The sequence below is a fragment of the Gigantopelta aegis genome, chromosome 15, assembly GCF_016097555.1.
Source record: "Gigantopelta aegis isolate Gae_Host chromosome 15, Gae_host_genome, whole genome shotgun sequence".
NCBI classification, from domain to species: Eukaryota; Metazoa; Mollusca; class Gastropoda; order Neomphalida; family Peltospiridae; genus Gigantopelta; species Gigantopelta aegis.
Window position 1 is genome coordinate 46,035,296 of NC_054713.1, and position 17,063 is coordinate 46,052,358.

A 17,063-nucleotide genomic window follows, 5' to 3' on the forward strand; every position below is an offset into this window, starting at 1 on the left:
AGTCACTGTGTTCCAGTAGGCTTACATTTGTTACAATTTTTGCCATGTATCATTCAATATAATTATTATAAATACATTCGTACGATTGAAAACAAACGGTTTCTTGTCGTGGCTCTGTGACCAGGCCATTTTACATGCATACCACAACTTAATGCAACTTGTTAACGTATATTTCGCAACAAAAGTTAATGTATTATTCTCGAGTGCAACAGGCGTCATCACATTGTTTGGCAAGGGGTTATTTATACACACACACACACACACACGGGTATGGCGCCATACCCAAAATCTTTTGCAGCTTCTATTTTTTTAAGTTAACCTTTAGACAAAATTAATGACTAATCATTATGGTATGATTTTCTTAACACTAACCCTAAATTTAACCCATTTTCTTTCTGGGGGAGCGCCCCCCCCCCCCCCCCCCCTCTACATCCTGTGGACTGCGGATGCATTCAATTCCATAGCGCCATATTCAAAAATGTCTTTCTGGGAAAGAGAGACAGAGACAGAGACAGACAGAGACAAGGAGGGAGAATGACATGAGCTGGAGTGTCATATGCAATTTATGAAACGCGTTTGGGAATTGTCTATTTCCTGAGCGAAAGTGTGCTTTATAACAAACCATTCCCAGTCTGGAGATCCACGCGGTAAGACGTGTTTGTTTCGCTTGTGCACACTGCACGTGCTTTCATGTGCTCGACTTGGGGGTCCTTCATTTTGTTGTTTTTGTCAGCGAAATGAAGTTTTCTACTGGGATGTATGCGGCCATTGGAACTGATTGAACGCTGGAACGCTTCTCGTTTCGACAGCCTGCACCACCAGGTTGGATTCTTTTTTAGCGAGATTCCTTGCCTCCACGTCATGTCTCCGTCTGACTGTCGACTTGTGTTTTTTCGTGACTCGTATGACGGCCATTCTACAGAACGCCACGGTTGTTCGCGTTTAGTCTCTACATGTCCGAGGCTGTCCTAGCAGCACTGGAAGATTGACCGCTCCACTCTAAGAAGAAATAGGAAGCGGGGTCGGCCCCTACTACTTTTTTTCTAGACTTTACCTTGCTTTATAGTGATACCATCTCGTATCCTCCGGAGTCGGGCCCGTCCGCACCACTATACCAAACCATGACGACTGGACTATACCCTAGTCTGATACCTAGTCTGATAAGATCTGTATTTCAGCACAGCACTACACCTTCAACGTCTATCGACTGTCAATCTAGGGATTTTCTTGACGGGATGCAACCCATCTCGTCCCTTTAAGCTGTGCACCCAAACGGCCTTAACGAGGCCACTCGCGTGGACATATCGATCGGACTTTAAAATTTTAGATCTGCGTTCAAAATTTTATGTCGAAATTACTTCTTTTTAAAAAAAAATATTATTAAATAGTCCGATCCTCTCTTCTTTCTCTTATTTAATTTTGGACTGTCCTTCTAAAATGCTCCAAATTATATAAATATTCGGCCGAGCAGTCAATTCTTTTTATTTTTGGCTTGTAACCTTTTTCTTTTTTTTCTTTATTCTATTAATTTTTTTACTAATTGCTATTTTCAAAATTCTGCCCATTTTCAACCCCTACCCCCCCCCCCCCCCCCCATCCCGAGTTAGGCCACCGATCTTATCGGAGGTCGGACTCGGGATGGGCGTGTTCGAAACCCTAGTGGTATATGGGCACGTTAAACTAGTTATCATCATTATAACAAACGTTAAATATGAATGTAATCGCTTCACAATCAGGGTTAATAAAAGTCAGCGACGTCCATTACAGTAACGGGTAATACTGTTAATATCATAGCAGCGACCGCCGCAAGCATGTAGCTACTATAGCAACTCCAGTGACGTCACTCAGACGTGTGCTATATGCTATAAAGATATAACGTGGGTGAAATACGATATTTATGTGACCATTTATAATTGTAAACCATATGAGTGATAAATATAAACCATCGTTGTTACTACTGGATATACCAGTCATGGTGCACTGGCAAGAACGAGAAATAGCCTCTTGGAGAGGAAATCTGCCACATTTTTCCATTAGGTCCGTGCAGTAGCGGGTCCATGGGGTCCGGACCCCCCATTTCTGAAAACCGAGCATGATGTGTGCAAAAGGAGAGATCAGTCATCGCATTTGGACCCCCCCCCCCCCTTTTCAGAAATCCTGCATCCGCGCCTGCCGTGTGATTGTTTTTAACGTGCACATTAAGAGTCAGCTGTTGTAGCGCACGCTTGTCAGGGTTGCAGGTTTCAACTTGTACCATCTCCTCCATCATGTCATAGGGTTTAACGTGCACATTCAGAGCCAACTGTTGTAGCGCACGCTTGTCAGGGTTGCAGGTTTAAACTTGTACCATCTCCTCCATCATGTCATAGGGTTTAACGTGCACATTCAGAGCCAACTGTTGTAGCGCACGCTTGTCAGGGTTGCAGGTTTAAACTTGTACCATCTCCTCCATCATGTCATAGGGTTTAACGTGCACATTCAGAGCCAGCTGTTGTAGCGCACGCTTGTCAGGGTTGCAGGTTTCAACTTGTACCATCTCCTCCATCATGTCATAGGGTTTAACGTGCACATTCAGGGCCAGCTGTGGTAACGCACGTCTGCCATGGGTGTAGGTGTCGGCGTCCCCCCCCCCCCACCCCGCTTCTAAAGCCAGTGTTTAAGATGATCATAAAACTAAGTAATAAAGTAAAATAGCATTATACATCTTAATGCCTGTGCTCAACATGGATGCCAAATCCTGCTATTGTAATTCTTCTACACATTCGACTTGTATTGTGTTTTCCCTTCATACCCCATAGCCTTATAGGCCTAATATAACTGGTGGCAACCATATGGCAAAATGATGTAAACAATATAATTATAGTCTGACCCATGGGGAACGTATTTTTTTCATACTATGAAACTCGCTACAAGTAGGGCCTCCATGAGTCTAATATATTCAACTCGAGTACTCGAGAGTCAAACTCGACCCGGACTCGATATACGAGTATCCGGCACTTACACTAGATGATGAAAATGAGATTAAGGAATAAAGTAAAATAGCATAATGTACATCTTAATTCCAGCGCTAAACATTGTATTGCATTTAGAAACCGGTTGATACGTCCAGTGTTGTGACGGACGGACGGCCAGTTTAAAAAGAGAAACTAGCGCATGATTAGGTCTCACTACACAGATGTCATCTGCCATTGAAACCCATGTTAAATTGCCCAACTTCAAACGAAGATTGCTAATAGAACGGGTTCTCGTTGGCACTAACAACATAGACCATTTCGAACATACATTAAAGTATATAAGCATTTATTTTCACTCCAAAATTGAGAACATTTCCGTCTCAGTTTTTTGCTATATGACCGCATCTGGCTGTAGTACCGGTCCGAACAAGTGGTTTATTAACCGATTCACTCCGGCTGTCACTTGCGCTATAGGTTGCACTACACCAATTAATTTCCGGCTGGGTCGAAGTTCGAGGTGTACCGACTTTTGATAGAGAAGTTAACACCACAAGTCCTGTGATTGGTTATAAATGTGAGTGTGTTGGTTGTAAAAAAAATTAGTTTCATCTGGGCTAAAAATGTATGCAATTTTATTTGATGTAGTACCACCGTATCAAGTAGCCTTGTGCTTGGAACATGTATGGGGTACCTGTAAAAAAAAGTACTAAAATTTTGTGCGAAACTAGGGGTGTTGCAGAAACATCTGGTTATACCGAAAATGAGCCATGAAAGGTACCATTTTCTGCAGTTAATACTTTGAGGTAGGGGTTGTAGTACTGATATTTATGGGTCACAGTTTGGTTGATATATTGCATATAGTGTTTTTAAACACAAACGTTAACATGGTCGCCTATGGGATTTGAATTGGTATAGTCCAACCTATATACCCATGTCCCAAAAGGTCGATGCACAATATTACAAAATAACATGGGCAAAATACAGCCAGGAGGCTTACCATTAAACATACATATTGTTTTAATTCTTCACCATTTCCTAGAAGTGAATATGTGAACCATAACGTGTGTCACAATTAGGAACTATAGTGGACGTCATCAATCAACTCTCATCCGGAAGTGATCTGTGTAGTGAGACCGTATATAATTATTGTGCAACTTATATTGTTGATTATCTACTGCTGAAATTATTGTGCTACATTGTCCATTTTATTATAGTTGATCATTGTATTCCACCTTGTACGGGTACTCGAGTCCTGTGCAGGGACTCGAGTCTTCCTAGACTCGACCCGTGCCCGAGTAGGCCTATTCGTGGAGACCCTAACTACAAGTTATTTATTTCTGAGCCGATTGTTTTCTAAATTGCACACAAAAATAGTATATATTTTTTATTTCCAAAACAATTTTACTTTTCTTTTTTATGTGAAACCAAACTGATATTATTTACAAAAAAACAACAACAAACAAACAAACAAAAACCCCGATTTTTGTAGGAGGAAAGAAATAATTTTTTTATTTAACGACGCACTCAACACATTTTATTTACGGTTAAATGGTGTCAGACATATGGTTAAGGACCACACATATTGAGAGAGGAAATCCGCTGTCGCCACTTCATGGGCTACTCTTTTCGATTAGTAGCAAGGGATCTTTTATATGCATCACCCCACAGACAGGGTAGTACATACCACGACCTTTGATATACCAGTTGTGGTGCACTGGCTGGAACGAGAAATAGCCCAATGGGCCCACTGACGGGGATCGATCCCACACCGACCGCGCATCGAGCGAGCGCTGTACCACTGGCCCGACTGGGTTACGTCCCGCCCCGATTTGTAGGAGGAAGGACGGACTATAAATGAGTGCTGTTAGACGGCCCATGCCCCAGAGTACCAGTGGAGACCCTATTCTGGTTATAGTCCAAAAGTTGAGTGGGGTGGGGGTGGGAGGGGGGGGGGGTATTTAACCGAAAAGGTCCAAAATGTCTGAGGGTATTGTTGAATACCCTGATATAGGCTACGTAGTTTTACGACATTTTAGTTATCCCTACCCCTAATTCCTCCACTTTAACACTGTTATTAAGAACATCAACATTTTTCAAAATCGGAATAGATTTGGCAACTAAGATTCAACCTCATTTATCAGGGTATTCAAAAATACGCTCAGACCTTTTCAGTTAAATACCCCCCCCCCCCCCCCACACACACACACACCTCCTAGCTCTTGGACTATTATGTTTGATTAGGTGTTATTGATATAGTACTTGCTCCACTTTAACTTGCTGGTATAATAACTTGCTTTTGTCAAAATAAACTGCCTATTTATATGGATTTCAGGGCCGTGCCCTCCGAGGGGAAGGGGGGGGGGACGACTTTTGTTTTTACTCCAGAAAATAGCATACACATCTCGGGGTTTAATTTGTATAGTGTTTCATTCATTGTTTATAAAAAGTAGCCCCCCCCCCCACTAGGATTTTGATCAGGGTACGGCCCTGGATTTTAAAAATATAATTCAGTACTTAACGCACAGACATACGGAATTTGACTGATATTTCCGATCAGAGTGACGGAATTTCCTCTTAATATAATTTTCACTTGTCACTCGCTAAAGCTCGTTAGAAGTGAACATTATTTCACTTGGGACATAAGTGTAAAAAGTCATCAAAAACAGGTGCACAAAGGGAGCTAATTTCCACCCGGAACTGGTGTAAGATGGGTATTTTGTCTTGTCATGGAAGTACACTCCGTGGAAACATCTAGAACTAGCATTGGAAGGAGTGATGGTTGGTTTGTTATGATTATTGATTTTGAACTTCGTAGTCTGAATGCTAGAGGTTTACGGGAGTGGGTAGCTGGATTTATTTCCGACCATCATCTGATGTGCCGATTAATACATAATCTCGCCTCGAAATGAAATATTCTTTGATATTACGCCGCAGATTGAAAACTGCGCATCTTAAGGCTATTATATAACAATCACGGTGATGTTTTTGTTTTAGTTAAATGATGGAATATGTTTTAAAGAACTATTAACATCTTAAAAAAACTTTTTTTGTATATAATTTTAGTTTGGTTTGACTAAGAAGAAACGTAAAACTGTTTTGGAAATATCTATCCCCCCCCCCCCCAAATAAAAAATAAATAAATAAATAAATAAAAAATAAATAAATAAAATTTAAAATAAAAATAAAAAAGAAGAGAAAAAAAACCCAAAACCCAAAACCTATGGTGCAATTAAAAAAAACCTATCATCTCAAAAATAAATAACTTTATAAAGTTTGTTTTGTTTAACAACATCACTAGAGCACATTGATTTATTAATCATCGGCTGTTGGATGTCAAACATTTGGTAATTTCGACATCTAATCTTAGAGAAGAAACCCACTACCAGTGATGTCATTAAAATAAAAAATAGCAGGTGAATATCAAATTATAGGCGGCCATTAAAGCTGCAGTGTCTGGAATATTTTTATTATTTAAACATTTAGAATAGATGATCCAGTTCTGTTTGGTACATAAAAGGCCCACCACATCGCTATAGTTTCGCAATGCTCGCTTATCTACATTATCTAGGTCAACTGCAAACCCAATGGCGAGCTTGTTTTTCTTCAATTAGCGGGACGCCAGTAGAACTGGGAATTTATGCGATTTGCACAGGTGATTGAGCTTCTCGCGTGATTTTGAACAAATTTAACTGTCTTGATTGAGGGGTCGTCTCATACCTCCAAAATATATTTATATCCATAGAGGTATGGTACAATACCTTTCCAGGGTTTGATGGGGGATTTGCCTTGAAATTTTGTCAGTGACCAGCGGTTGGCATACATGTTACATGTAAGGGGGTGTTAATAATTCCGTAATGCTCTAGGGGTAGAGGAAGAGGGCGGTATGTTCGATATACGTAACATTTAAGAAGTTATTTCTATTCATTACTTAGACCTAAAAATGTGGGTTTTTTTTTTTAATGTGCGGTCAGTCTAGGATCGATCCCCATCAACGGGATTGTTCCAGCCAGTGCGCCATGACTGGTATATAAAAGGCCATGGTATTTTATATCCTGTGTGTGGGATGGTACATATAAATGATCCCTTGCTAAAAAAAAAAAGCCTGTTGTGCCAAATTAGTGAGATGTAAAGCCTTGACAGGGGACACAAAATTAATGAACTAACAATTTTTAGAAATCATTTAAGGACTTTGACAGATATGAAGACTATTCAATCATATATGATAGTTCTGGAAGAAGAGAAGATTTTTTAATCATGGCTTATTTTTTTCCCACTTGGTGAGGCCATCCCATCATTTCCTGGAAGGTGGTGGGATATCAGAATTTTCTAATTCACAAATTTATGTTTCCATTTGTCAAGGCTAATTCGGTTTACTGTGTAGCATTAAAAACCAGTCTAGCGAACGTTAGCCAGGACGCTCAGAATGTGCACGTTAAAACTTGACCTTTGTCTTGCTTCCATCATTAAGCTTAGAACGCTAGAATGTTTTAATGCTATATTATAGCCTACCATATGGAGATAATATAAAGTTAGTTATAGTTTAAAAATTATATAAAATATATAGATTCCTCGTATTTAAAACAAACAAATTAAAATTTTATGTGTGATATTTGCAGTTGGAACACTTGGAACACAAGTCAACGCACCAACCCTTTCACGATAAACATAATCTAATATATACAATTTAAATAACAATTAATATGTTAAAACATAAACAATTCAACTTCTGTAATTCTGTAACTATTTAAATCAATATGTGATACTTACCATTAGTTTTCCCAAGTTTTGGCACAAAATCGGTAAAAAGCATTTGCCGACATTATCGTTTCATTTTTATTCCCCTGCACCTTGAAAGCGAGGCTAGAGTATGACCCAGTGATCTATTTTTAAATCATGTCCCCCACCCCTATCCCTTCATTAGTAGTCCAATCACAAAAAACATTTCAACCTCGTACGGCAGTTACCAAAAATTGGGAGTTCAGATAGTCGTGCTTTTTCGCTAAACATTTCCCGTTACATTGTGCCTGTTTAATGAAGTGGTCATTCGGTTTAATGAGTAGCTTAAGCAACAGTTCAGCAAATTTTGAAACACATGGCTGGCTGTAATCAATAACCGGTCGAGAAGCATTGTTTATTGGAAGTTCAGTAACCAGCGACAATTGATTTGATAGCTGGCGAAAAGAATCGCTGAGTGCCGGCTATTAATGACATCTCTGACTACATTTTTTCATTAGTAGCAAGGGATCTTTTATATGCACTATCCCACAGACAGGATAGCACATACAGCAGCCTTTGATATAGCAGTCGACCCCAGACTGACTGCACATCAAGCAAGCTTTTTACCACTGGGATACATCCTGCCCTTAAATAACTTGTATCCATACTTTAGACAACAAAAGTGTTTCCTGTGGGAAGGAAGTCCTACAATGCTGATGGTCACCTGTATTTTGGGATATCTTCTGGAGGGTCAACTAAAAGGTATTGATAACTACTACCAGTAATATTAACGGTCAACATTTATCAAAAACGTAATTCACTATTGTTTGGTATCTACGTATACCTTTTACAATATATATATGAAGTATCAATAAAATAAATGTAATTTTTTTTAACCGTTTTTAATATATTCGCAATAAAAGGTTGTGTTTTTCCCATCGCTTGCCAAAACGCCTGTCGACTCCAAGACCTAAGTCACGTGACCTTGTGACGTGGCTAACCGGCATAACATGTTCGCTTGATTCACAGCCATTTTACTGGGAAGGTGGAACACGTGTATTTTTAAAACGCGATAATTTTATTCTGTGGAATTGTATGGATAGAATATTCTTTTGGAGATGGTTTTCAAATGTAAAATATGGTGAACCATTGTTTAGTGTTAGGATATATCAAAGCAGCAGTTTTTCCGAACTTTAAACAAACCGACAATCACTGGGTTTGCATGGAAATGATTCTTAAACTGAACCCGTGCGTAATGGAAAGGACCATCACGTTGGGATAGGATCTGCAGTGACCACTTCATCCCTGGGGATTACCACAATTATTTAAGGTGGTCGATAAATATGACAGCTATATTTTTTTAAACATTTCTGTTCCAAGCCTGTATCCCCACCGCCAATGTAAAATGTAGTTGTACGTCTCAAGGTTGCCAGACTCTTCTTTCAAATTCAATTGAGGACATTTTCACAGATACAACAAATATAACCCACAAAAGTGCCTCTTTTAAAAGTAGTACGGCCATGCCATGTGCCGCCTCTGCAGTGGCGTAGGGAGGAGGCCCACAGGAAGTCGTCCCCACCCCCATGAAACTTTTAAAACTATTTATTTTTATAAAAATCATACAGACACATATATATATATATATAATATATATATATATATATATATATATATATATATATATATATATATAATACACACATAGTTGGGGGTGGGGGCCCCCCCCCCCCATCCCCAATATATAAAATCCTGCCTACGCCAGTGGAGGGTACCAGCCTAGAACGATTAAAAATATGGGGCCAGTATTTCATAATTAAATACAAACTTTTTGTGCATGCGTGTATGTGTGTGTACACACACACACACCATACCCGCACACACAAAGTTTGTTATGTGTGTGTGTGTATGTACAGTCAGACCTCGTTACAACGACAGTGGTAACTACGACTGTCACGGGGATTCTATAATTCCCGTAGCTGAATAAAACACGATTATCAAAATATCTCTCCTAACTGTATATCTATTAGATCTCTCTGTAACAGGCGGTTAAACCCTAGTATGGCTCGTCTCTAGTGTATGATCAGAGATACGATCTTATATAAAGTATATATTATTATAGCACGTTTAGCTCACTAGAAACACAACAAAACACAATACACTTTGGAATCTGTATTATCCTACGCTGACAAATGTACAGCCGTAGTAGTTAATTAATAACAGCAATATAACACCCAGAACTGATCACTTAATTAGTTAATCTCTAGGTGTCTAGTTACACAATAAACGAACCACTTCACCGTTACACCACACCCACACGTGTGTGAATAATTGAGAAACGCTTCCAGGAGAAGTTAATTATAAAGGAATTACAACACCATTCCTAACTGGTTAATTTTTAATTAACCCTTTACTACTCGTTCAGTAACGTGTAATAATTTAGGAACGCTTCAGGGGAAACTTAATTAATAAAGGAATTACAGCTCTATTCCTAACGGGTTAATTTTTAATTAACCCTAACTACTCCATTCAGTAACCTTGTGACACAGAATTATACTGGTACCTATCACAATAAAGACAATAACCTACAGTTTACCTAGGTCGTCTAGGATGACTGGCTAAGCTTTATATTACCAAATACTCGTATAATGTTAGAACAATAAGTCTACGATTTACTTCGTCAGATGACCGAAGACACTGTCTAAAGAATATTGGTATAATACAGTATTAAAATATTTAAAGCCACATCAATCACATCAAGGTTATACACAGAGCAGAAATGATATTTACCAAAGTCCAAACGGACTAACGTTCCCGGGATGCTTCCTTTTCCGTTCTTCTCGATATCTCTAAAAACTAGCTATTTATTATAAATCAGAATTCGCCTGGGGATACAAGGCGGTACCTCCCCCTATCATCTGATATTTCACCTCTACTAGCGTCGGTATATTTCTCTCTGATCGTCAGACTTACTGACGCCATCGTCGCCAAATCACGGTTGTAAAAACCGCACTCGCAGAGGTATTATGTAACTACTCGCCACATGGCCTCCACAGCTGGACTAAGTGCATATTGGAATGCCCGATCGCGCGAAGTATTATGTAACAAGTTGCCCACCTGCGCTAAGTGCATGTGGAACTGCACATGGCCCTCTAACACAATTAAAATCGCCACAGGCGAAACAAATTTAAGAGCATGTTCCGTCACACACCCCCACCTCAAAAAGGATATTTCCTCTACTCTAGGAATAGGGAAATATACTACATTAAAACAAAAAGGTGCGTTAACCGACGCATACGGACATTTATAACACATGTAATAATAAGGTGACTACCAGTAATCACACTGAGTCTCTGAGTCCCTGGTATACAAATAAAATATATATAAACAAAACAGAAATAAAGAATGTCAACACATTATCATAACGTTCAACTTCGGGACAGGGCATCAGCGGTTACATTGGATGTGCCTTTGATATGTCCAATGGTAATTGGGTATTCTCGCAGAAGAAGACTCCACCTCAAAACTCTCTGGTTGGAGGCTTTCATTAGGATGGTCCAGTCCGTCTTCGTCTTCTTGGAACAGCACAGCTCCAGCACCCACGTCACTGGCACCCACAGCTAGCTTGAACGGCATTCGGTAGTCTGGTGCTGCCATCACGGGAGACGAGTAGCGCCTCTGCTTGAGACGGTTGAATGACTTCTCGCATTCACCTGACCACTGGAACGTCGTTTCTTTCTTTTTCAGTGTCGCACGTTTTCCAGGTTTTCTCCGATAGGCATGCTGTCGAATCTGTGTAGCGTTGGGTTCCAAGCGCACATCTTGGCTTAAGGTGTTGGTAACTGTTGGAAGGTTCTGACAAATGGAAACATTGTCTTGTTTCGACGTAGTCAAGTTTGCTCGCTGGGGGTTCAAGTCTGCTAGAATCTGGCTGTTGGCCAATTTGATCTCCGCAGTCTTGATGTCATCACAGGAAATTGAGTGTCTCTCAATTTGGACCGGTCTCACTGGAACTATTGGCAGTCTGTCAAAATAACCTTTTAGCAAATTGATGTGACAATACCTACTTTTCCTAACCCTATCAGGAGTGTTTATCACATACCCTGTCTCTTTAACCCATTTGTGCACAACATAGGGCCCGAAATACCTGAACCCCGTTTAATGGGAAGGTACAGCAGCACCTTATCCCCTGGTTTAAATTCCCGACTCTTAGCCCTCCTATCAAACACTGATTTTATTTTGCTCTGAGCATGGCTCAGTTGCTTCCTAGCTAGTTCGGACGCCGGCAACCTCCTATCCCTAACTCTTTTATTCATCAATACTCTCTCAGTTAACAATGTAGTGCGAACTGCCAACAATTTTGGATCAGCCCCCTGCTCTAGAATTAACTCTTGTCTATTACAAGGTAAATCCCCTCTATCAAACACAACTGGTTCAATTCCCCTCTGCGGGAGATCAACAGGTTCCACCACATTTAATTTGTCAGTTGACTTATCTACCATTTTACTGATAACCTCATCCACTCCAATTTCATGGCTCACACACGTATCAGACAAATCACAAATATCCTCTGCGTCTTGTGCTAACCTACTGGCCATAGCCCTAGTCTTTACACACGCAGGATATTTAATCTCATCAACCTCACACTCTTCTATTGGTAACGTGCTGTCTTTAATTAACAGTTGGTCACATTTCGGCTGACAACACTGACTAGTCAAATCATTTCCCAACAAAACTCCTATGTTTTCAACGGGCAAGTCCTTCACAACCCCTATAATGACTGGTCCCGTCACAAACTTTGAACACAAGAAAACGTTATGTAACCGAACAACCATTTTTTCTCCAGTAACCGAGGTTAAGGCCAAACTACGTCCTATGTCTGAATTTTCAATACCAGCTAAACACTCTTGTGTGATCAAACTCTGACTACACCCGGTATCTCTATAGATTGATATAGCCTTAGGACTCAATTCTTGTTTCACATCACAAACCATACCAGTGGACACATACGGGTTTACTTTCTCTGCCATGGGACTAACCATTAACTCACTCGCTAACGGAGCTGACCTCACTAAACCGACCACTTGCGCATTATCGCGTTTCCTTTTAAAACAGTCCCCGATAAGATGGTTATCCTTTTTACAGTAACTGCAATGTGGACGAAAAGTTCGTGCATTGGCTGATAATGCAGGTCTATCCTTACTTTGCCCACCAGGTGCATTCCTTGCCTGACTAGCTGACCAGCTAGATGACTCTCCCCGATAGTTACTTTCCCGGGAAAAACCTGGCTGAAATTTCTTCTTATCACCCTGTTGTAAAGAGCTACCCGGTACTGCCTGAGCTTTTGTATATTAACACGTAATCATCTGCCACTATGCCTGCCTCCTCTATCTTTTTGACATCACGATCCTCTAAATGAATACGTAAGCTAACTGGTAATCCATTTTTAATGTCCTGTAAGATCAACAACTCCCGTAACTCGGTATATGACTCTACCTGATGAGACACCACCCATTTATCAAACATCCCTGCCTTCTTAGCCACAAACTCACTATAAGACTGACCCTGCGTTTTTCTCAACTCGCTATACCGTAAACGATAATCCTCCGGTCGTAATTCATAAGCCCTCAACACTGCAGCCTTAACTAGGTCGTACTGACTTGCTCGCTCATCACTCATTGAATTATAAGCTATACTAGCCTTCCCCTTAAAACTTAGACACGGCTAACAATGTCCACTTAGACTGCGGCCAATTTAGCTGCTTAGCGGCCCGTTCAAAAAGTTGAAAGAACATGTCTACCTCCTGATCGTCAAATACAGGCACTGATCTATAAGCCTCCGACATGTTAAAACCATTTCCTGCCTCACATCTAACTTCTTCAGTATTCAACTTTAACTCATGTTCCACTTTTAATTTTTCTAACTGGAATTCTCTATCCCTCTCTTCTCTTTCTCTCTCTCTATCCCTCTCTTCTCTTTCTCTATCGCTATGTCTATCTTCTCTATTTCTCTCTTCTCTTTCTCTCTCTCTCTCTCTATCCCTCTCTCTATCTTCTCTATCTCTACCTCTCTCTTCTCTATCTCTATCTTCTTTTTCTCTCTCCCTCTCTCTATCCCTCTCTCTATCTCTCTCTCTATCTAATGCACGTTCCTCTCTTTCGTACTCAAGCTTTTTAAAAGCTAATTGTTGTTCCACACTTAACTCATTTATCTCTATCTCTGGAACAATCTCACTGTCTTCCATAACAGGTCTATCACCAAAAACTTCCTGGATAATAATTGTCTTTATATCACCTAAGGTTTTAGCTGATGTTAAATCAATTTCTCGCTCACCCGCGATTTCAACTAACTCGGCCTTACGTGCTCGCTTAATCTCCACTACACTGAGCGTAGGCCTATCCAGCAAATTCTTATCCATGTTTAGATATGACGCACTTATTATTAATTAATTTTCTAGTGAACAACGTGCTACTTCTGGTAATTTGTAAAAATTAATTTATAAAGCCCCCATTTACAAACAATACTTTTTTAAATATGCATGTCCCGTTTCAGATCCGGGACGAGCGCCCCAATTTTCTACTCCTGTCACGGGGATTCTATAATTCCCGTAACTGAATAAAACACGATTATCAAAATATCTCTCCTAACTGTATATCTATTAGATCTCTCTGTAACAGGCGGTTAAACCCTAGTATGGCTCGTCTCTAGGTATGATCAGAGATACGATCTTATATAAAGTATATATTATTATAGCACGTTTAGCTCACTAGAAAACACAACAAAAACAATACACTTTGGAATCTGTATTATCCTACGCTGACAAATGTACAGCCGTAGTAGTTAATTAATAACAGCAATAATAACAACCCAGAACTGATCACTTAATTAGTTAATCTCTAGGTGTCTAGTTACACAATAAGCGAACCACTTCACCGTTACACCACACCCACACGTGTGATAATTGAGAAACGCTTCCAGGAGAAGTTAATTAATAAAGGAATTACAACACCATTCCTAACTGGTTAATTTTTAATTAACCCTTACTACTCGTTCAGTAACGTGTAATAATTTAGGAACGCTTCCAGGGGAACTTAATTAATAAAGGAATTACAGCTCTATTCCTAACGGGTTAATTTTTAATTAACCCTAACTACTCGTTCAGTAACCTTGTGACACAGAATTAATACTGGTACCTATCACAATAAAGACAATAACCTACAGTTTACCTAGGTCGTCTAGGATGACTGGCTAAGCTTTATATTACCAAATACTCGTATAATGTTAGAACAAAAAGTCTACGATTTACTTCGTCAGATGACCGAAGACACTGTCTAAAGAATATTGGTATAATACAGTATTAAAATATTTAAAGCCACATCAATCACATCAAGGTTATACACAGAGCAGAAATGATATTTACCAAAGTCCAAACGGACTAACGTTCCCGGGATGCTTCCTTTTCCGTTCTTCTCGATATCTCTAAAAACTAGCTATTTATTATAAATCAGAATTCGCCTGGGGATACAAGGCGGTACCTCCCCCTATCATCTGATATTTCACCTCTACTAGCGTCGGTATATTTCTCTCTGATCATCAGACTTACTGACGCCATCGTCGCCAAATCACGGTTGTAAAAACCGCACTCGCAGAGGTATTACGTAACTACTCGCCACATGGCCTCCACAGCTGGACTAAGTGCATATTGGAATGCCCGATCGCGCGAAGTATTACGTAACAAGTTGCCCACCTGCGCTAAGTGCATGTGGAACTGCACACAGCCCTCTAACACAATTAAAATCGCCACAGGCGAAACAAATTTAAGCGCATGTTCCGTCACAACGACATTTACACCATCCAACAATAAATTGTCGGGAACGAATGTACACCAATGTTATTCTGTTCATTACACCGGAATTCACACCACCGGACACTGACAGAGCAAATTAGGAACAAACGTGCACCCAACATCTAAAAACACCTCTTTACAATGACATTACATAATCACAGATGTCGTAGTACGTTGGCAATACACACAGCCATTTGGCATTCTTGATCTCGTCGTGAGCCGACAGTGTCACATGATGTCGGAGTTACCGATGTCGGCTAACTATGTAGACGTGTATTGCTTTTGAACATAAGCCTTTCGTCATTCAATTAAAGGATTAACTTCGAACAATCAAGTCTACTAGTTTATGACATTTTGTATAGGAAGTAGGTACCAATCGATTCGAATGATTGTGAATGCGCTTTGGTTAATAATAATATACTTAGTATTTAATGATGGTCTGTGATCCACCTCTGTCAGTGGGACCATTGGGCTATTTCTCATTCCAACCAGTGCACCACGGCTGGTATATTAAATGCCTTGGTATGTGTTATATATATATATACACACACACACACACATATATATATATACACGTTCAGCTACTGTTAATTTATTAGAAAAAGAAAATTCTGTCGACACCGGATGCCGTCTATTCTGGACTTCGGGTGCAAATTCAACAACAAAAGAACGGTCCATGTAGTAATTAGTCTGTCTACATCGGTGCGCGATATTGCCTCTGCTGTCTACACCGACATGCGATACCTCAACTGTCTGCCAGTGGTCATCTTTTAATCAATGATGGCAGTTTCCCAGTGATTAGGACACCACAGAATGTGTTATGAAACAATCGTGCCTCTTTAAAAGCTTAATAACCAATGAACAAGATAAATTGGATTATTATTTGTATGTGTTCATACCTGCATTGCATCATACCGATCTGTCTAAAACAATAAATTCATATCCCTATTTTATGCGATATTAATGAATAAAATGTTATTTATTTTTGCTTGTTGTTTTAAATGCGTTCTGATCTGAACACATATTTTATTACAGTCAAATGTTAATATCTCACTTTAAAAAGTCGGGACTGAACATGTGTCCAGCTTCTCACAGGTAGGTAGGTAACTAGGTTAGCGTACTCGTCAACCAGTTCCTCACCAATCGAAGGTACCACTAGAGTAGATGATAAGACCAAAATGTCTAAACTAGCGTCCGTTAAGAATCGGCTGTTTTTCAAAGAATCATTCTCTGCTGTCGGCATGCTGACCTACTAACAGAATGCCGGTTGATGCTTCACAGGTCTGATGTAGGTCAAATCGACTGAGCAGTGGGTTTTTTACACAAGCGTTTTTCAAAAAGCCACTTTATTAATAACTGGGATGGTATTTTTGTTTTTTTATTTTTAATACTGTAATTTTTATGTATTTGTTTTATATACTGTGTATTAATAATATGCCATGAGCGTTGACCTTTAACACAACCATCTTAGTGCACAGGCCCACTTGGCTCAGGCCTGGGGTGCTATATTTTAGGGTGGGGGTGTGTGCAAAATCTTGCATTAGAAATAT

The 17,063-nt window shown here is 39.8% G+C and overlaps 1 protein-coding gene across 1 annotated transcript in view; it reads left to right on the forward strand.

The window, feature by feature from the left end:
* The first annotated feature begins 5,566 nt into the window (after window positions 1-5,566).
* LOC121390454 (tumor necrosis factor receptor superfamily member 11B-like) overlaps window positions 5,567-17,063 on the forward strand; it is a 30,425-nt gene continuing 18,928 nt past the window's right edge. Inside the window, exon 1 of the mRNA XM_041522273.1 lies at window positions 5,567-5,732. Coding sequence (XP_041378207.1) covers window positions 5,730-5,732 — 3 coding nt within the window. The 5' untranslated portion in view covers window positions 5,567-5,729. The remainder of the gene's footprint in view (window positions 5,733-17,063) is intronic.